Here is a 21546-nt window from a genome sequence, read left to right on the forward strand (position 1 = left end):
CTGCCCTGATGTCATTTATAAATTAATCATTGGTTTCTCTGTGGATCTGAGATATCACACTCTGGTATAAATAAACCTGTTTTTATACATTGTATTCTGTCCCTTGTTCTGTTTCCCAGGGCTTCTCTATTATGTTGCCAAAGCTTTATATGTTTCAATGCAAGAGTTCCCTCCCATTCTTCTTCCTCATTTCCATGGTTCTGAGGATGTAACTCAAGATCTCACAGATGCTGGGCATGCATTTTGCTGCTGCACTACGTCCAGCCCTAACTTGTGTGTGTGTGTGTGTGTGTGTGTGTATGTGTGTCTGCCTGTCTATTTCTCTCTCTCTCTCTCTCTCTCTCTCTCTCTCTCTCTCTCTCTCTAATTTATATATAAGTATACTGTCACTGTCTTCAGACACACCAGTAGGGGGTACCAGATCCCATTACAGATGGTTGTGAGCCACCATGTAGTTGCTAGGAATTGAACTCAGGACCTCTGGAAGAGCAATCATTGCTCTTAACCACTAAGCCATCGCTCCACCCCACCCCACCCTGCCCCCCAACTTGTTTGAAAGAACACATTTGCCATTATTATGTGTATGCTGTCCCCCATTCATTTTGAAACTGATGATTGAATTTAGACAGCTCTTATCAGATCAGAAATAGAAATGTCTTTGATGAAGAGTATCTACTAGAAAAAAAATAGGAGGGCATCTTACTTGGGAAATAGAATCAATTTCCTTGGAACTAGAAATAAGACACGAATAAGACAGGCGAGACAGGAATGTTTGCTACAATGGTTAGTATACAGTGTTGCATTTGAAGTTCTAAGCAATGCCATAGAATAGGAAGAAAGATCCATGAGGTGAATGGGTTACAAAGTGTAAAACTGATGTCAAAATGTTGAAAACCTCAGAGATGCCATTAGAAGTCGAATGAATTATTCCATCATGGAGATTTCTCATCCAATGCTGCTCTCGGCTTTCAGTCCTGAATAGTTTAAATTCACTTTTGATTTCCTCTGAGGTACTGTATCCTGTGTGGCTTGGGTTCTGGAACTCTAGATAGAGGCAGTGATGGAATGAAGAAAGGACAAACACAGACACGCATACAGAAGAGCTGGGCTCAGGTGGGCCATGAACCAACTGCACAGGAACACAGAATCTCAGGTTGTGTTTATTAGGTACACTCCAAGGGGAGGGGTTGGCTAGTCTCTCTAAAGGTTGTATTAGATCGTTGTATGTCAACTTGCCACAAGCTGAAGTATCTAAGAGGAGGGAGCCTCAGTTAAGAAAATGCCTCCATAAGATCAGGCTGTGTAGGTAAGCCTAAAGCATATAGTGTAAATTAATGATGGATGGGAAGGGTGGGAGGGACCCAACCTATTGTGGCTGAGGCTGGTGGTCCTGGGTTCTATAAGAAGTGAGGCTGAGCAAACTAAGGGGAGCAAGCCAGTAAGCAGCACCCATACATGGCCTGTGCATCAGCTCCTGCCTTCAGGCTCCAGTCTTACTTGAACTCCTGTCCTGACTTCCTTCTATGATGAGCAATGATATGGAAGTGTAAGTCATATACACGCTTTCTCCCTCAAGTTGCTTTGGTAATGGTGTTTCCTCATAACAATAGTAACCCTAACTAGGACAGAGGTGCTGTAGGCTGGCAGTCTCAGACTTTAAGCACCGGGGAGAAAGGGACCACAGTTGCTGGGTTTAGCACATTGATTAATAGTTCATAAGCTTGTCCTTTGTACATAGGGTCAACATTTGCACTCAGACCACAGGAAAGTTTTGCCATTTCTGAGCCTGATCCATATGGGGAAGGCGTTGCAATTTCCTATAGGTCTGAGTCCTTGGTCTTCAATATTGACACATTCATTCCTGACTGGGGAGAGGAAATTAGTTTCAAATACTTTGCTTTCTGTTTTAAACCACTTTTTTATGATATGGTCAAGACATAACAACTTGCAAGAATTTAATGTCTTGAAAAGTTTGGAGTTTAATGTGCATCTATAAACCCATCAACACAATGGATGTAAAAAACATCCATTTGTTTTTCTTATTAATTTTCTATATTTTCATGCTTCTCTGTGGTAGGTAGATGGTATTTGACTGGTTTCTGCTTGAGGAATTCGCTGCTATTTTCTGTCTAGCACATTTTCTATATGCTAGTAACTATGACTGTCTTAGTTCCTTTTCTATGCTGTGAAGAGACACTATGACCAAGTCAACTCTTTCTTTCTTTCTTTCTTTCTTTCTTTCTTTCTTTCTTTCTTTCTTTCTTTCTCTTTCTTTCTTTCTTTCTTCCTTCCTTCCTTTCTTTCTTTCTTTCTTTCTTCCTTCCTTCCTTCCTTATTCCTTCCTTTCTTTCTGTCTTGACTCACTTTTCATTCAATAATGAATAAATCAATTAACATGAGTTTATAAGATTTTTGTTGTTTCTGTTGTTGTTGATATCTATTTTTAATCTATGGTGGCCAAATAGGATACAGGGGGTTATTTCAATTTTCTTGTATCTATTGAGACTTGCTTTGTGTTAAGTATGTGGTCAATTTTGGAGAAAGTTCTATGAGTTGCTGAGAAGAAGGTATATTATTTTGTGTCTGCATGAAACACCCTGTAAATATCTGCTAGGCCCATTTATGATGTCATTGAATTCTAACATTTATCTGTTTAGTTTCTGTGGGGATGACCTATCAGTGAGAGTGGGGATTGGAGTCTCCTACTATCACTTGTGTCATTTAAGCCAGAATAATGTTTCCTTTATGAACTCAGGTGCCCGTATTTTGGTGAATATATGTTTAGACTTGCAATATCCTCTTGGTGGACTTTTCCTTTGTCGAGTATGCGATGTCCTTTTCTCTCTTCTGATTAGTGTTGGCTTGAAGTCTATCTTGTCAGGTATTAAAATGAGTGTGTCTGCCTGCTTCCTGTTCCATTTGGTTAGAAACATGCTGTGCCCAGGGAGTGGCACTATTAGGTGTGTCACTGTGGGCGTGGGCCTTTAAGACCCTCATCCTAGCTGCCTGGAAGTCAGTCTTCCATGAGCAGCCTTCAGATGAAGATGTAGGACTCTCAGCTCCTCCTGCACCATGCCTGCCTGGATGCTGCCCTGCTCCCACCTTGATGACAATGGACTGAACCTCTGAACCTGTACGCCAGCCCCATTAAATGCTGCCCTTTAGTGTCTGTTCACAGCACTAAAACCCTAAGACAAACACTCTTTTTATCCTGATGCATCTTCAATGGTAAGGTATGTTTCTTAGATGCAGAAGGAGGGATCCTGTTTTATAATCCTATCTGTTCATCTGTGTATTTATTCAGGAATTGGGACTATTGGTACTGAAGGTCATCAATGACCAGTGTTGATTCCTGTTATTTTGTTGCTATGGTGAGTTTTTCTTCCCATCTTTTAATTTGCTGTTCTGGGATTATTTATTCCCTGCGTTTTCATGGGTGTGGTTAATCTCTTCAGATTGAAGTTTTTTGTTTTTTTGTTTTTTGTTTTTAATGATGTCTTCTGAAAAGCTGGGCTAGTAAATACATGTTTCTTAAATTTGGTTTGATTATGAAGTGTTTTCTCTCTCCATCTATTGTGATTGAAAATTTTTCTAGGTATAGTAGTCTGGTCTGGTATCTCTGAGCTTTTAGATCTTGCAGAACATTCACAGAGGCCCTTGTGGCTCTTAGGGTCTCCACCGAGAAGTTAGGTGTTACTGTAATGGGTCTTCCTTTATATGCTATTTGGTCTTTCCCCTTGCAGCTTTTAAAATTTGTTCTGAGAATTTAGTGCTTTGATCGTGCATTGTGGGGAATTTCTTTCTGGTCTAATCTATTTGATGCTAATTATGCTTCTTATACCGTGATAGGCATCTCCTTTAGGTCAGGCAAATTTTCTCCCATGATTTGGTTGGAGTATTTTCTCTTCCTTCGACCTGGATTTCTTCTTCCTCTATTCCTATTATTCGTAGATTTAGTCTTTGCATAGTGTCTTGGATTTTCTGGATGTTTTGTGCCTTGATTTTTTTTTTCTGTTAGCTGTAACATTTTCTTTGGCAGGGAAATCCCTGTCTTCTATCTTGTTTTCAGTGCCTGAGATTATTTCTTGTAAGTCTTGTTCTCTGTTCGTAAGACTTATCTCTGAGAGTTGGTTTTGCTCGATTTTTTTTTCTTTCCAGTTTTTCCTCAATTTGGATTTTCTTTAGTGACTTGATTTCTACTTCCAGATGTTGAACTGTTTTATTTATTTCCTTCTGTTGTTCTCATATTAAGGGGTTTATTTGTATCCTCTTAGAGGTCCCTGAGCATATCCGTAAGAACAACTTTGAAGTACTTGTCTTGTGTTCCAGCCATATTATTTTTCTCAGGGCTTACTGTGGGAGAGTTGCTGGGTTCTGGTGGAGGCGTATTATTCCTGGTGCTGATGGCTATGTTTTTGCAGTGGCATTTAGGCATCTCTGGTTTTGTGATGATTGTCATCAAAGGTGCTGATATCTGGTCTTGTCATCGTTGGGTGGCTGTTCTGTTCCTTGGTGTCTGTTGCCCTCTCTGAATCTGAGGAAACTGCAGGGACAGTGGGTTGCCTGGTAGGCAGTGCTTCTTTGTCCCTGCCAGGTGTGGCCCCTGGGGGTTCCAGGAAGAATGTGTTCTAGGTATTGGGGACTAGCGCTAAAGAATAGACATGGGCTAGAAGAGTAGGGGGTTCTGGAAGTGTCTACAGGAAGGAAACCTGGTTCTTCCACAAGGTTTGACAAAGTCCCCAGCAGGAAGTGAAGTCAGAGAGTAAGAGGTGGGCTTACATCTCAGAGACTGGAGAATTGCTAATGGGAAACAGAAAGGAGAGTGAAGATGGATTATCTGACTCCTAGGCAGGCGTGGTCCGTGGATTCCCAGTTAGAGTTCCTAAAGGTAGGTTTACTTTCAGGCCTTGTTAATACAGTGCTGTAGCAAATAACTGTATCAGTGCACATGCATAAGTATGCAAACCAGACACTGACGATGTCCCCATGTCCTTGGGCATTTGCTGAGGAGGTGTGACCTAGTCGGAGAAGGTATGGAACTAGAGGCATGCTCCGAGGGTTTCTGACCTGTTGCCCTCTCTGCCTCGTGCTTGCCGTTCAAGGTGGGAGCTCTCTGCTTCTGCTCCAGATGCCATGGTTGTTGCTTTTACTTCACCACTGTGGACCCTTACCCTCTGGAACCGTAAGCCCACCCAAACTGTCTTCTATAAGTTGCCTTGGTCATAGTGTTTTATCACAGCAACAGAAAAGCATCGAATACCAGCACTGTCTGTGCCTGCCCATCTCTCTATAGCCTTGTAGGTTCTGGAACATTCTGGTATGTGTTAATGTAAATACAATCATTATTTAATGTGCAGTTTTCTCATAAGTTGGACCTCTCCATGATTTAAATGGCTACCACTTGTTCTTAACTGTTTATCTTAACAAATATTGAATATTTGATCCTAGAGGGCATCCAGTGTAGTTTAATGGTTTTCTTCAGTTAAAATACTCCCACTTGGAGGGAAGCTCTTTAAAGGACACAAGATAGAAAAAAGGTAAAGCAGTATATTCTAAGGGGAGATGACACATTCCCTCCTGCAGGGCTAGTTAAAACACTGAACAACTCAAAGATTTTCAAAAAGTCCCTGAAATTGACTTGTGGTGTTTTGAATAGGAATGGCCCTCATAGGCTCATAGATTTGAATGCTTGGACACTAGGGAGTGGCACTGCTTGAAAGGGATTAGGTGGTGTGGCCTTGTTGGAGTGGGTGTGGCCTTGTTGGAGGAAGTGTGTCACTGGGTGGGGGGGGGCTTTGGGGTTTCAGAAGCCCAAGCCAGGCTAGTGGCTTTCTCTCTTCCTGCCACCTGCAGATCCTGACGTAGAACTCTTAGCTCCTTGTCTGCCGGTGTGCTGCAATGCTTCTCCTTTTACTCATAATGGACAGACCTCCTGATACTTAAGCAAGCCCCAGCTAAATGCTTTCCTTTTTAAGAGTTTTCCATAGTTGTAGTGTCTCTTCACAGCAATAGAGCACTGGCCAAGTCTCTCCTACCTTCACAGACATTACCTTAAGCTGTAAGGAGTGCTGAGAGACACTCTCAGACCAGGCTAAGACCAAGTGAGCTACCTGGAAAAGATGTTCTCTGACCTCCTGAGTTACCAGTGAGCTGTGCAGTGGGCTCCAGGCTCTCAGCTTTCATGAACTGTCACTTGTTCTAGAATGGGTCTATTTGGTCATACAGCTGTCTTTGAGTCATTTCTGCTCCTATAAGTAACCCCTCACCCATATTCCTGTAAGGAACCCCAGTAAAAGTTATTGGTTCCCCAAGTTGGACTGTGGTGGTGTCCTCCCTTTGATCTGGAGTAAACAGATGTTTATGTCTCCCTGGGAATAGTTATACATAATTGTTTATAACTTTAATGCCCAACAATGATCTGATTAGTATTCTATTAGACAAATTAGGCAACACGAAGTCCAAGAATCAAGTTTGGGGACATTTCATTTGCTTTGATTAAAATAAGCAAAAGGAACAAGTGGTGTTGGTGTGTGCCTTTCATCCCGGCACTCAGGTGACAGAGGAAGGTAGATCTCTGTGAATTTGAGGCCAGCCTGGTCTATGGAGCAAGTTCCAGGACACCTGGTGCTACACAAAGAAACTCTGTCTTAGAAACAAAACAAAACAAAGTACTCAAAGGTTCCCACATGTCTTAGACAGGGTTTCTATTGCTGCAACAAAACTCCATGAACAAAAAGTAAGTTGGGGAGGGAAGGGTTTGTTCAGTTTTTACTTCGTTGCTGTTCATCACTAATGGAAGTCAGGACAGAAACTCAAAAGGGCAAGATCATCAGGGTCCTGGGAGTATGGAGGAGTGCTGCTTACTGGCTTTCTTTCTTTTTTTCCTCAATAGAACCCAGAACTACCAGCCTAGGGATGACACCACCCACAATGGGCTGGGCCCTCCCCCATTGATTACTAATTGAGAAAATGCCTTACAGCTGGATCTCATGGAGCCATTTCCTCAAGGTGAGGCTCCTTTGTCTCTGATGACTCTAGCTTGTGTCAAGTTGACAGAAACCCAGCCAGTACACTGTGAAACATATATAGAAAAGTAGGTATTGTGATTTTTTCCATTTTAGTGTTCTCGGGATACCACCCAGATTCTGCATTAGTGACTGGATGTGAGGGCTCCCATTAGCCGTTTGGAGGAAGTCCTGTCAGAGCATGCAGATAGCCTGAAGACCCAGATCGCCTCAGGGTTTGGATCTCCTAGTTGCTACTGGTCCTAGATAAGGTAGACTCTTCATTAAGTTGCACTGAGCGAGGGCTGGAGAAATGGCTCAGCAGTTAAGAGCACTGACTGCTCTCCCAAAGGTCCTGAGTTCAATTCCCAGCAACCACATGGTGGCTCACAACCATCTGTAATGGGATCTGATGCACTCTTCTGGTGTGTCTGAAGACAGCGACAGTGTACTCATATGCATAAAATTAAAAAAATAGCACTGAGTGAAACTTTGCTAAAACAGACAGCAATACTAGAATTACAGTTGTTTTTAGGAAATGAACCCCAAGTCATCCACAACCTACTTTAGGCAGAAATGGCTAATAGCAGACAACTGTATTCTTCAGGTTACAACAACCCAAGACTACAAGAGCAAGCCAGTCACCCACAGCCATGAGAGCTTTTGGTTAGCTTCGTTCTGTGTTTAATAGATAATGTTTGAGTGCCTCTCTTCAGATGGGCCCCCATTCTAGTTCCTTTTGCTTCGCTCCGCCACTCACATACAAGTGCATAGAACCTCCACATGAGACGCTCTGCCAGTGTGTTTCTGATTTGGCCTTTGTGAGATTCGAACAGTGATTCTTGTGCACAAAAGCAAGTTAAAAACAGCAAGCTAATACACATCACTTAAATACATATTGCTTGAAACACCTATCATTGCTCCCCTTGTGGAAGACAATATTTTTCCTGGGGGGGGGGGGGACACGACCAGGCATACATCCTGGAAAACTCCTATGTCCAGTCTATGCCCTCTTTTCAAGAATAAAAAAATCACCTTCTGGAAGCATCTATTCCTGCAATTATTCGGCTTCACCTGGAAGCAGATTGCCCGCCCAAATGTCTAACTTATCTAGGAAGTTTAGTATCCCAGTCTTCGGTATGAGTACTAACCCCACTGTTTCACCCTTGTACCCCGAACTAAATCATGCATTTGCCAGTACATGGCTTACTGCACCCATTGTAGATTTGTTCAGGAAAAGTGCAAGAGAGAAGAGTTCATAAGCATGTGGTCAATAGTTCCTCTCAGAGTTAGCGCTTCCCAGCTGACAAGCCCCTCGTGAGTCTTGTCAAGCAAAATCTATGCCATGATGCTTAGTCCCTGTTGCAGGATATTTGGTCACACCATAAACCCCAGGATCGTGTTATTTACTGAAGGAAGCTACCTCTAGTTGTGGTGTGACTCAGCCCTAGCACACACCTTTATTTCTTCTGTCTGGAATACAGACACGACCTTAGTATTCACACCTTTAATCCCAAACAGGGAAGGAAAAGTTAGTTTGTAAAAGGGAGCACCCGTATTTGAAAATGACTTCTAGTTGAGCGGCAGACCAAGTGACACATCGGAGAAAAGATTTGACAGAATAGGATCTGCCCAACTCTCATGAGGAGAGGAAAGGGGAGCTACTTAAGGGAGCAGCACAGAGAAAGCGAGAAGAGGCAGTTTTACCAGGAGAGTTTTACAGAGATAGGTTGAAGAGAAACATGTTAGACACAGGTGAAGACAGAGGAGCCAAAGGATGAGAAGGAGCCAGAAGATTCGAACAGATTGACTGAGATAGTTTGAGGTCAAGCAGAGCAATTCAAGAGGAGCTGAGAGAAGCCAGTTTGAGTCAGTCAGCATGGAGAGGAGTTTGACCCAGAAGAGCTGAGTTGAACCTGCCAGTCAGAGATCCGGAAGAACTAGGAAGGGGTGAGAGTATTCAGCTGTAAGTCTCAGAGGCTGAAAACACTTAGACCTAGGTAAGATTGTATGGAGCTAGAAGCTTCCAGGACTAGGTGTAGGTTAGCAGACTGTGGCAATAAGTCTTTGAGGCAACAATTATTACAGGAGAATAAAAGCTACTTTTACAAGTCCTCACTTTACTGACACTTTAAATGTCCTCTGCACAATCCCAGGATCTTACAGAGAAACAGCCCAAGATCACAGATGCTTAGCAAAATGGCTCAGGTCAGAAGAGCAGACTATGGCGGCAACCAGATTTTTCTAAGCCCCCATCCAATGCCTCTCTGCTCCCCAGCAGTGCCCCATCAAGAACTACTCACACACATTCATGCTTGTGCATGAATACTCACACTGTGCCACATCTGGTTTCACACACCTTGTCATTTAACTCGTACTTTCCACACCCAAGAAGGTATGTGGTGGTTTTTTGGTTTTTTTTTTTTGTTTGTTTGTTTTTTTCAATTAAAACACTGTGGTTCAAGACGAAAGCTACAAATTCTGTCATCAAATTTTACTCTAAAATTAATTTTAAGACCACATCTGAACCACTAGGACATTTAAAGACTCTTTTTCTTCTCTTGCCCTCTTCTCAAAACCCGCACTGAGGATTTGACAGTGTTCCTGATGGGCATTCTTGTGTAACCCTGGTGATTTCCCTCTTCCTGTCTCTACTTTTTCCTTTTTCCTTTCCTTTCTTTTCCTTTCCTTTCCTTTCCTTTCCTCTCCTTTCCTCTCCTTTTTTAACTTTAACCCTCGCTCACAGCCACCCCTTCCCACAATCCTCTCCCCCCAACCCCCAGCCTGCCACCATGAAAGGCACTTCTCTGGGTCCTGTGGGATTAGCAGAGTCTCAGCTCTCACTTCCTAAGGCCCAGCTATAGATCTCCCCTCAACAGCCCACCTTTCTCCCTTCCAGTAGTGAGCAAGAGGAAACACAGACACGGGAAGGTCTTGTAAATTGCTTCAATGAAAGAGAGTCGATCTCCTTGGAGCCCATCTGAAAAGGCAACAGTGCCCAGAGGAACATCCCTGGCGTTAAGAAGTCCCTGAGCACCCAGGATGACCACTTTTAGTAGAAGACTTTGTGCATGTTTTTCCTTGTCTGCTGGGAGCGTTGTCTACTTTGACCACAGCTGGCTTCTGGTTGGTTTGTTTTACTGGCCTCTCGGGTTCCTGTCTCTTCTCTTCCCTAGGTTTGGTTCTTGACCTCATCTCATCTGTAGACCAAGGACTGGTATCTTCCATGGTAGTCTGTACTCTGTTGTCGATCGCCTTGATCCTGGCTTCCTCCATGGCTCCGATACGCATCTGTTCCCTGGCCTTGGCACACTCCTGCTCCTTGGTCCTGACATACTCCTGCTCCTTGGCACTGACGTACTGCTGCTCTTTGGCCCTGACATACTCCTGTGCCTTGGCCCTGACACAGTCGTGTGTCCTGGCTCTGGCATGAGCTTGTTCCCTGGCTCTGGTACGAGCCTGTTCCCTGGCCTTGGAACGCACTAGGTCCTTAGCTCTAGACCTGGCCCTTGTCCTTGCCCTTGACCTGGCTCTTGACCTGATGCTTGACCGGGCGCTTGACCGGGCGCTTGACCGCACGCTTGACCGCACGCTTGACCGGGCACTTGACCGGGCGCTTGACCGGGCGCTTGACCGGGCCCTTGAGCTGGCTCTTGACCTAGCCCTTGACCTGGCCCTTGACCGGGCTCTTGACCTGGCCCTTGACCTGGCCCTTGAGCTGGCCCTTGAGCTGGCCCTTGATCTGACCATTGATCTGGCCAGTGATCTGGCCCTCCTGGACCTTGCCTTCAAAGCCCTGGCCTTGCGTCTCCAGACTTCTCTGGCCTTCTTGGCCGCCTTGCGACGCGAGCGGGGCCTGAGTGGTCTTGGGGATTTGAGCACAGTCTTCCCGTGAGAGTGGCTGCCCAGTGTCAACCGGGACCGTGGCGCCTTTCTCCTAGGCTTTGAAATTTTCCAGACCCTGAAGTAGCCTGCAGCGTCGCTGCCACTGACCCTCAGGAGCGTGTATTTCTCCGACCTGGTGGAGTCCCCCGCTTGGTGAGAGGAGATCTTCCTGCGCACTTCGTAGCCGGCGTTTCCCAGCTCCTTCTTGAGTGCAGCCAGAGTCAGGCGCTGGTGGCCAGCAATGGCCCTGAGCAGCAGCTGGGACACTCTGAGCACGGACTGTGCACCCCGCCTGACCGGCGTCCTCAGGGCTCTCTCCACAGGCTGCTGGATCTGGATAGTAAGTTCTGCGCCTTGGGATTCCCCAGTGGGCTGGGCGGCCTCAGCCATGGCCCCGCTTCCCCCCAGCCGCGGGGCCACCCGCTTTGATCTGGCCTCTGGCTTCAGCTGGTGTGGGGTTCTGGGGCGCCTACGTCACAAAGCCCTCCACCCTGACTCCGTGCTTGTGCTTGCGTCCTGGTTGAAAGGCAGATGTAGCTCACTGCTTTCCTTTGACCTCTGCTCCATCCCCACACTTCACATCTGCATGTATCTAACAATTGCCAGTGTAACCATCACCTCCATGGGTTTGTTCCTGGCTGGTTCTTGCTGAAAATGTGAATATTTGGAAAGAATATATACTCTGAAGAAATTAAGGAAGACCTATTTAGAAAGATAAGACTAAGGGGAAGGGAGACAAGAATGAACAAATGAAATGACTGCAAAGAAAACTATTTCTTCAGTCCTCACAGAAAACAAAAACCAAAAACAAATAAACAAAACCAAAAACAAAAAATCCCCCATTCAACTCTTAAGTGAAATTTCCCCAAGGAAAATGAGAGAACACTTTTTTTTTTTTAATTCTGTCTTCTTCTTGTGCTGTTTTGTCCTTGGACATATTTGTGCTGAGAAGCCCCCATGTCCTAGAAAAATGTGTTTTCAGGGAATTTTAGCATGTGCCAAGCAAGGGTCTGAATAGGATAACCTCAGGAAGATAGGGCCAGAGGCCTGTGTAGGAGGTAGAGGGAGCCTCAGGAGGCTGGTAGACTCCCGAACTGCAGTGACTGGGAAATCTCTTTTCCAGAGAAAGCTGAGGAGGAACAAGCTACACCTCGAGCAACCAACACAGGAAGGAACACAAGTGGCCTCAGACCAGAGAAACACAGGTCAAAACAGTTCAGCCCAGGAGGTTCAGTGGTGCTGCCATTTCAGAAGGGGACTCGTCTTCTGCTCCCCTTCAAGACGGGGCACGTCTTCTGCCCTTCTTTCTGGAGTCATTGCCTGGTGAAAGCACCGGTTGGCTCATAAGAACAGCTGTTACCCTGGTACTGTCCCAGGTCAGGGAGAGCCGTAAAAGGCTCTTTGAGCATCTAAAACGGAACATCCCGCCTCATACTTAGGGCTCTTAGCTTGTAGAGCCCGAGTGGCAGAATAGTTTGGGCTACAAAGCAAGACCCTGTCTCAAACCTTCAACCATCCCAACCAAAGAATCTTCTGGAGGGAAAGCAGTGGAAACAGACTTAAGCATCAAAGAGCAAAGGGTGCATAGGATAAGGCCAGAGACTGCAGAGGCCAAAAGGAGCACAGAGAAATGGCAGGTGGAGAGCTGGGGGAGGTGGACACTGGAAGAAAGAGCAGAATCCATAAGCAAAGCAGGCTCCTATATATGTTTGGATGCCTGGTCCTAGTTTGCATTGCTATTTTGGGAGACTGTGGGATCTTTAGGATATGGAAGCTGACTGGAGAAATGGAGTCTGGGGTAGGGAACAGGACATTGCAGATTATATAACCATCATCCTATTGATCTCTCTGCTTCCTGGTCCTCTGGGATGAGAAAGTTCTTGCCCCATCCACATTGTAATGAGCTCTACTGCATCTTCCCCACTATAATGCTATACACTCCTAAGTCGAACTTCCTCCCTTAAGCTGCGCCAAGTCCAAGAAGAGTAAATAGTGCAGAAAATTAACCCAAGAAATGGGGCTACTGCCCTGAAAAAACATGTCCGTGTGGTGTATAAGCCCTGAACTTATTTGCACAAGGAATGCAGAAGAGTTTGCAAGCTAGGAAAGACCTCACATGCTCTAGGGAAGGATTAGTGGGCCAATCCGATAATCATGCCAATCGTACTGTGGACAGTAAAGGTTTGAACATTCCAGAAGGGAGCGCCATCTCTACCTGGATATAAGCAAAAGGCTGTTCTTATTGTTGGGGCGAGGCTGAATTCAAAGGTACTGAATTAATATGTTTAGTGGAGGACATTTCAAGAAAGCCTACGGACTAGTGATTGTTCAATATTCCTAGCCATATTTACAGTGACAAAGAGCAAATGGTGGAGCAGAAGGATGCGAATCGCCATTCTTGACCTCAAACTATACTATAGAGCAACAGTGATCAAAACAGCATGGTATCAGTACAAAGACTGGCAGGTAGATCAATGGAAGAGGATTGAAGACCCAGAAATAAAACCACACACTTACGGACACTTGATCTTTGACAAAGAAGCCAAAAATATACAATGGAGAAAAGAAAGCACCTACAACATATGGTTCTGGTCTAACTTGAAGTTTCTATGTAGGAAAACGAAAATAAATACATATTTGTCACCTTGCACAAAGCTCAAGTCCAAGTTGATCAAGGACCCCACTATAAAACGAGATATACTGAATCTAATAGAAGAGAAAGTGGGAAAGAGTTTCGAACTCATTGGCACAGGGGGAAATTCCCCAAACAGAACTCCAATGTGAGCCAATGTGAGGCTTTAAGAGCAAGAATTGATAAATGGGACCTCATAAAATTGGAAAGCTTTTTTTTTTTCCGGAGCTGGGGACCAAACCCAGGGCCTTGCGTTTGCTAGGCAAGCGCTCTACCACTGAGCTAAATCCCCAACCCCCATGGAAAGCTTTTGTAAGGCAAAGGACATAGTCAATAAGACAAACCAGCAACCAACAGATTGGGAAAAAAATTTCACTAACCCCACATCTGACAGAGGGCGAATATTCAAAATATATAAAAAGCTCAAAAAGCTAACCATGAAAAGAAAACAATTCAATCAAAAAATGGGGTATAGAACTAAATAAAGAATTCACAATAGAGGAATCTCAAATGGCTGAGAAGCACTTAAAGAAATGTTCAGAGTCCTTAGTAATCAGGGAAATGCAAATCAAAACGACCCTGAGATTCTACCTCACACCAGTGAGAATGGCTAAGATAAAAAACTCAGGCGACAGCAGATGCTGGTGAGGATGTGGACAAAGAAGAACACTCCTCCATTGTTGGTGGGATTGCAAGCTGGTACAACCACTCTGGAAATCAATCTGGAGGTTCCTCAGAAAATTGGAAATAGATCTACCTAAAGACCCAGCTATACCACTCTTGGGTATATACCCAAAAGATGTCCCACCAGGCCACAGGGGCACATGCTCCACTATGCTCACAGTGGCCTTATTTGTAATAGCCAGAAGCTAGAAACAACCCAGATGTCCCACAATGGAAGAATGGGATACAGAAAATGTGGTTCATTTACACAATGGAATACTACTCAGCTATTAAGAATGAGGACATCATGAGTTTTGCAGGAAAATGGATGGAAATAGAAAATATCATCCTGAGTGAGGTAACTCAGACCCAAAAGGACATGCATGGTATGTACTCACTAATAAGCAGATATTAGCCAAAAAAGTAGACACAGGACTCAGAAGGTCAACAAGCTGAAGGACCCAAGTGAGGATGTCTCAATCTCACTTGGGAGGGAGAAGAAAGCAGGCACAGGGGGAGGGCAGAGGGAGGGACCTGGGCAGAAGAGGAGACAGGGATGGGAAGGGGGAACATGATCAGATATTGGGGGGATGGCAGGACTGAAGCCCTGAGGGCCAGCAGAAAGAACGGAATCAGGCATCTGAGGTAGGAGGTGGGGGGACCTTCTAGAATGTACCAGAGACCTGGGAGGTGAGAGACTCTCAGGACTCAAAGGGAGGAACCTTGGATGAAGTACTCTATAATGGGAAGGGGGAACTTGTAGAGTCCACACAGGGCATCAAGTGGAGGGATGGGGTTGCTATTCTATAGTCAAAAGCTCTTAACCAGAATTGTTTCTATATGAAGGAACTGCAGGGACAAAAATTGAGAAGAGTATGAGAGAAAGGAGGTCCAGTAACAGGCCCTAATTGGGGTCCATGCTGTGGTGTGCTAGCATGGCTGCCCTCTGTGAGGCCCAACAAGCAGCTCAAAGAGTCAGATGCAGATACTAGCATGCAAACAATGGACAGAAACTGGGGACCCCTGTGGTTGAATTGGGGAAAAGCTGGAAGAAGCTGAGGAGGAGGGTGACCCCACGGGAAGACCGGCAGTCTCACCTAACCTGGACTCCCAAGATCTCTCAGACACTGAGCCACCAACCAGGCAGCATACACCAGCTGATATGAGGTCCCCAGCACATACAGCAGAGGACTGCTAGGTTTGGCTTTAGTCAGAGAAGACGCACCTAATCCTTGAGAGACTTGAGGCCCCAGTGAGTGGGGAGATCTGGTGGGGTGGGAGTTGGGGGGGTGGGGACATCCTCTTGGAGATGGGGGAGGGGGGAGGAGGTATGGGAGGGGGTCTGGGGGGGGTGTGCAGACCGGGAGAAGGATGAAGTCTGGACTGTTAAAAAAGGATTAAAGAATAAAAAATAAATATATTAAAAAAACAAGAGTTTCTATTTCATGTCACTGCTTTCTACAATTTTGTTTCATATGTTGGTTGCTTAGATTTTCTTTCATTCATACTTTTTTGAAATTTGTTTATATTTGCAATTTATCATTTACAAATTTTCAATCACACACACACACACACACACACACACACACACACACATGAGGCTTTCACGAGTGCCCCTTATTCTATATCAACAGTAATTTCTAATATGTTTTGATATGTATGGTTGGTCTTCGACTACCTCTCATTTACTTTTTACCCTCCTCCTTCCTCCTTTTCCCCTTACTTACCTGTTTTATAATGTGCATACCGATTACCTCTCCAATCTATCAACTGCGCTTTCTTAGCTGGACATAGTGGCTTATGTCTGTAATCCCAGTATCCAGGTAGCTGAGGATCACAGTGAGTTAGAGGCTAGCCTGGGCTACATAGACAGTTTCAACAGTTCTACCTTTCCAACTAGCACCCTAATACCACTATCCCTGAACCTTAGTAGGCACATGAATGGACACACAAATGTCTCCTACAGCAAGAGGAACCTGGGAATGCTGGGAAACTAGTGTGAATGTTACTGTCCATCTCGTTCCTAAACTGCAGCAGGAAACAGAGTCCCTAGTGAAGACAAAGCTCTTGCAAGACTAGTATAAAACAAATGAGCCAAAAGAGTGCGTAAAAGTTACAACTAGAAGACAGACCAGTTCCAACAGATGTACCAACCGAAGCAAAGAAAAAGAACACACAACAGCACCCTCCCCCACCCCCCCAGAACACACCCTAACCCAACAGCTTAGTCATCAAGGTAGCTGACATGTTAGAGGAAAAAAGTTCAGAGTTCTTCTTTAAATAAAGATCAGTGACCAAATCAAAGAAGAAAAACCAAGTCAAAAGCCATTCAGGACCTAGACAAGACAACTTTAAAAGGGAAGGAAATGGTAATTTGGAAGAGAAAAATTTAAAATATGGAGGAAAAATCAACCAGAAAATTGGAACACCGAAAAGGAGCCAGAAGGAATATTTGGAAGGGGATTGAGGCTGGGGTTAGGAGGAAGAGGAGGAAGAGGAGGGGAAGAGGAGGAGGGAGATGAGGGTGGGGATTACAGTCATCAGAATATACTTTACGTATCCATAAATCTGTCAAAAAATAAATTCAGTTTAAAAGATAATCCCAAAACAAGACTATCTGAATTCTGACTGGCTTTTAAGGAAGACCAGCAAGAGAAGTAATATTACCAATCTCAGCTTATGAAGTCAGTATGACACTGTGATGGTTAGAGTTAATTGTCAACTTGGCAGGAGTTAGGCTTGCCTGAGAGCTGCTCCTCTGGGTGCACCTAGGAGATGTTGCTTCGATTGTGTTTATTGAGTTGGGAAGACCTACTCTGTTTTACTGCTTTCAATTCCTCAGTGACCCGGCTGAGCCAACCAGGGCTCGCTATCACCCACTTAACTTAAGATCATCAGTTGAGTGAACCTCTTCTTCTTTTTAGAATATTCATACTCAGCTTTATTGAATATTCATTCCATTGCAGCAACGAGAATTGGACCATACAATTGAAATCCATACCCTTCTCTCATTGTTTTCTTTTCTTTTCTTTTTTTGGCCAGGTTGTTTGCTCCTAAGAACTCTACATTTTTGATGAGAAAGGAAAAACGGTAGCTCTCTGTTAGTGTGTGCTTGTAAGCAGTTCTTTAATAGAATTGTTCTCTGATTAAAATAGCCAGATTAGGAGGGGGAAAAACCGGCTTTAGACAAGATTATTGTGTTATTGCAACGGAACAATAAAAAAAAAATGTAAGAACTGTAGTGCAGGGCGGGAATTAGGAGATCTGTGTGCAATTGCATGAATTGCATGGTATATTTCCATAGACATTTCTTGACCCCTGTAAGGTTACACTGACTGAAGAGGTGCACAGTGTGAAGGAATCTCACAGGGAATCTGCTCCACACACAAGGTCCATTAAACTTGAAGCAGGGAATGCAAAACTATGAGTTCAGCCACAAAGTAGCATTTCAAAACTACATTGCAGACATTGTAGCCATGTCTAAACACAGGCAGACAGACACCTGGGCAAATCACAAAAATGACCAAGCAGCCTCTCTTGCAGCTAGCATGAGGGTTTGCTGCTGTTTGTTCATTAGTTCTTGCTCCATGATGTTCCCAACTCACAGATGACAATTAAGACATCCAATCATCCTGTTTCCTGACAGCCCCACTTAGCACAGCACTCTTTTCCCATGTTACTGAGATAACTTCCCAGATTCCCAAGGCTCTTCTCTCTCTCCCTCTCCCTCTCCCTCTCCCTCTCCCTCTCCCTCTCCCTCTCCCTCTCCCTCTCCCTCTCCCTCTCCCTCTCCCTCCCTCTCTCTCTCTCTCCCACCCCCTATGCCTCCCCCTCCCCCTCCCCCTCTCCCTCTCCCTCTCTCGCTCTCTTGTGCTCTCTCACTCTCTCATTCTCTGCTCTCTCACTATCTCTAGCTCTCGCTCTTGCTCTCGCTCTGACTGTAAGAAGCAATAGGCTCACCTCTGCTCCAAGTGCCTCCTGGTGTCTGTGGGTGTCTCCACATCATCTTTTTTGCTGTCAGGCATGAGAAGGATTTTTTCCCCTTGCTCTTCTGATCTCTGAACCCTGTTTGGTCTTTTCTGTCATGGGTAAGTTTCTTATTCTATGTTGCCAGCTTTTAAAATCTTTTCTTACAATGGCTTCTTAGCTTTATGACTTGTTTCTCTACTAGATTATTAGTAAATCATCTTGCATTTTAATATTTTAATATATTTTAACGTTCCCTCCAACCCATCTGAATTTTAATTTTGCAGACATATAATGGGTATGGGGGGGGCTGGTGTTCTTTGTTATTGCAAACCTAGGCTATATCAGGAATTAATTCACAATGACCATTTAAGTTATTTTACACTTGTGAGTGTTGTGTGTGGTGTGTGTGATGGTTTGTATGTGCTTGACCCAGGGAGTGGCACTATTAGGTGTGGCCTTGTTGAAAGAGGTGTGTCATTGTGGGCATGGGCTTAAAACCCTCACCTTAGCTGCCTGGAAGTCAGTCTTCCACTAGCCGCCTTCAGATGAAGATGTAGAACTCTCAGCTCTGCCTGCACCATGCCTGCCTGGATGCTGCCCTGCTCCCACCTTGATGATGATGGACTGAACCTCTGAACCTGTAAGCCAGCCCCGATTAAATGTTGTCCTTATAGGAGTTGCCTTGGTCATGGTGTCTGTTCACAGCAGTGAAACCTTAACTAAGACAGTGTGGAAGGGTGCATACACCATAGTATCAATGTCAAGGTCAGAGGACCTCCTACCCCCTGGGAATCAAACTCAGGTCATCGGGTTTGACAGTGGGCTCCTTTACTGGTGCCACCACCTCTGCAGCCTGCAGCTGTCCTTTTGATGAGGAAGGAGGGCTTCTTAGGATTCTTCCTCCCCTCTAAAGCATGCCTAGCATTGTTTATACAGAGCACACACCAGCGTAGCCATTACTCTATAACAATTTGCTTGCGTGAGAAGCCATGTTTTATTACCATTGGAGAGTCCAACGCTGCTGGAGAATGAACTAATCCTGTGGTCATTGGCACGGCAATAGAGAGTGCCATAGCTGCACGAGCTGGTGCTGGAGTGGCAAAGATTTCTAGGGACACTTGGAACATTGTTGGCTGGCACTGGCCCTTCACTCACTCATTTAATAAAACCCAGCAGCTCCTGGTCCCTTGGTTCTGTCACTTACAGAGTTGCTGTAGGCATCTCCCTAACTAACCTCCTGAGACTCATTTAAAGTCAAAGCAAACTTCAGGCTGCTCTTAATTGATCTGAGGTAAAGCTGCCCATGGAGATTTCCACAGTTGCAACTTCCAGGAAAGTGTAGGTAACAGATGCTAATGATGCCCTGAGAGCCTCCACTCAAGTGCCCTTCCTCCTCAGAAGGCCTACTTCCTCAGACACCAGAGAAGTTTGGAGGATAAGGAGCCTGGACTTCACAGTGAGTGGCTGGGACCCAAGGGTCTCCTCAGCCTATGCTCAGCATTACAACCCAGCCACCCTTGGGAGAAAAGTTCAAAAATACAAAGCCATTCTTGTGAGCCTAGCTAGCAGATGCTAGGCAGTGCCCTGTGTGATTAAAGCTCTTACCTGAGATTATTAAATATGGGGAAAAGATGGAGTCACCTGTACCTTTCTTTCATTTACCTCAGAAAGTAGGGATGTTCATGCTCCCTGGGAAGAGAACTTTTGCAAGGAGCCTGTAAGGCTCTGTCTAGCATGTTGGGACTCTCTCCAAAAGGCTGACTAGCAGAGAAAGTATCCAGGGATCCAATTCATGATGATCCTTTACCTGTACCCTACACCAGCCAAGTCCCCACATCATCCCTTCATTCAGAATAGATATTGTTGTGTGCCAAGCATCATGCTGGCTACTGTGGGGAAAAGAAGACTAAGGTAACAATGACTTTTGCCTTCAGATGGGCAGTACTTGCCAGGAGCCATCAAGGAGAAGCTAAAAACTAGCAGGTCATCTTCCTGAGATGGTTCTGCCATGGATTGTTAAAGTTAATGACATATTTTCTTCTCTAGGCAAGGCCGAGTAGATTACATTTTAGGAAAGATTCCTGCTATTAATATTCTTTTCCTGTTATTATTAAATATATATGTGACAGTAGCTAGGTATTAGCCCACCCTTTTGAGCAGATCTCTGCAGCTCTATAGTGATGCTATATAGACAAATAGATGATGTCTTAATTCTTAATGATGATTCTATAAGAATTCCTAAAATTATATTAGTAATTATTAAGCTCTTTTATAATAGCACTGCTATTAAGTCCTCTCTGATGTCAAAACTGCCAGTCTTCAAGGGCCATCAGTTATTTGCTTCTGAGATAGCAAGAGGCACATACAACTTAGAGCATATTCCAAGAGATGGTAAAACAATTAGCCAAAGGTCATGAAAAGGGAACTAAAGATTTACTGTAGATGCAAGGATATAAGATAAAACATTTACTGGGTTTATCTAAACAAAACTTCCCTAAAACCTTGGTCATAAAAATTATGGTTTTTAACTTTCAGTGAACCAGTTGAGCTAGTGACAGATAATGAATGTTTAGCCAGATAATTGTTCTTAATGGCTGTGTATGTAAACATTCACTGTTGTAAACTTCTCATTCAATTTATGATTTGAGGCTATGTGTAAACTTTTACCATGTGGTCGCGTATTCTGAAAGATGAGTAAGTGCTGAGGACACCGATACAGAAAAAACTTTTTAAGCAGAACTGAAGGACCTTTTTAGAGAGAAGAACCTTTCGGAAGAACTTTCATAGAACACTTTTTAGAAAGAACTTAGGAAAAGAAAGATTAAAATCACTTTTCAAAGTGCCACTCTTTTCTTTTTGTGATTTCGAGTAGCAGGCTGCAGAGATAGAACAAAGGCTACTTGACCTAATCCCCTGCTATGTTAAGATGAGGTCCTAAACCCCAGAGACAGTGGCTTCTGACCTCAGAGGAACTCAGGCAGGCAGGTCAGCTACTGCAGCAAAGTGACTTAGACTTAAGACAGGTAAACATTTTATTATTACACAGCAACCCTAAATATCTTGCGAGATCAAGTCTTGCCCCTCCACCCCCAATGCTCTTCCCCCTTCACTATCTCAACAGGAACCAAGAATAAAGTGCTGGGGCTGGCCCCTGACAAAAACTAGCAGGAACAAAGATTCACCCAAGGCAGTCTCCAAAAAGTATGTTAAGACCCAAAATGGAACACGGAGAAGCAGAAATGGGAGAAACGTTCAGCAATTGGAGATTATGCTCGATTTCTGAGTGGAGAGTGTGTGGATCTCAAGGGGTTAGAAGTCTAACTTTCCAATTTCTCTCCTTCACCCCCAGGCCCAGTGCTTACATCAGTTTCATTCCTTTATGTATCCATTCAA

At 44.4% G+C, this 21546-nt stretch overlaps 1 protein-coding gene across 1 annotated transcript; it reads right to left on the bottom strand.

Moving 5' to 3' along the window:
* Positions 1-9936: 9936 nt before the first annotated feature.
* H1f7 (H1.7 linker histone) lies at positions 9937-11304 on the bottom strand. The gene has a single exon (NM_001024356.1). The coding sequence runs from the start codon at positions 11277-11279 to the stop codon at positions 10023-10025; it is 1257 nt and encodes a 418-aa protein (NP_001019527.1). The 5' UTR covers positions 11280-11304; the 3' UTR covers positions 9937-10022.
* Positions 11305-21546: the final 10242 nt, after the last annotated feature.

Source organism: Rattus norvegicus, chromosome 7 (assembly GCF_036323735.1).
Source record: "Rattus norvegicus strain BN/NHsdMcwi chromosome 7, GRCr8, whole genome shotgun sequence".
Taxonomy (NCBI): Eukaryota; Metazoa; Chordata; class Mammalia; order Rodentia; family Muridae; genus Rattus; species Rattus norvegicus.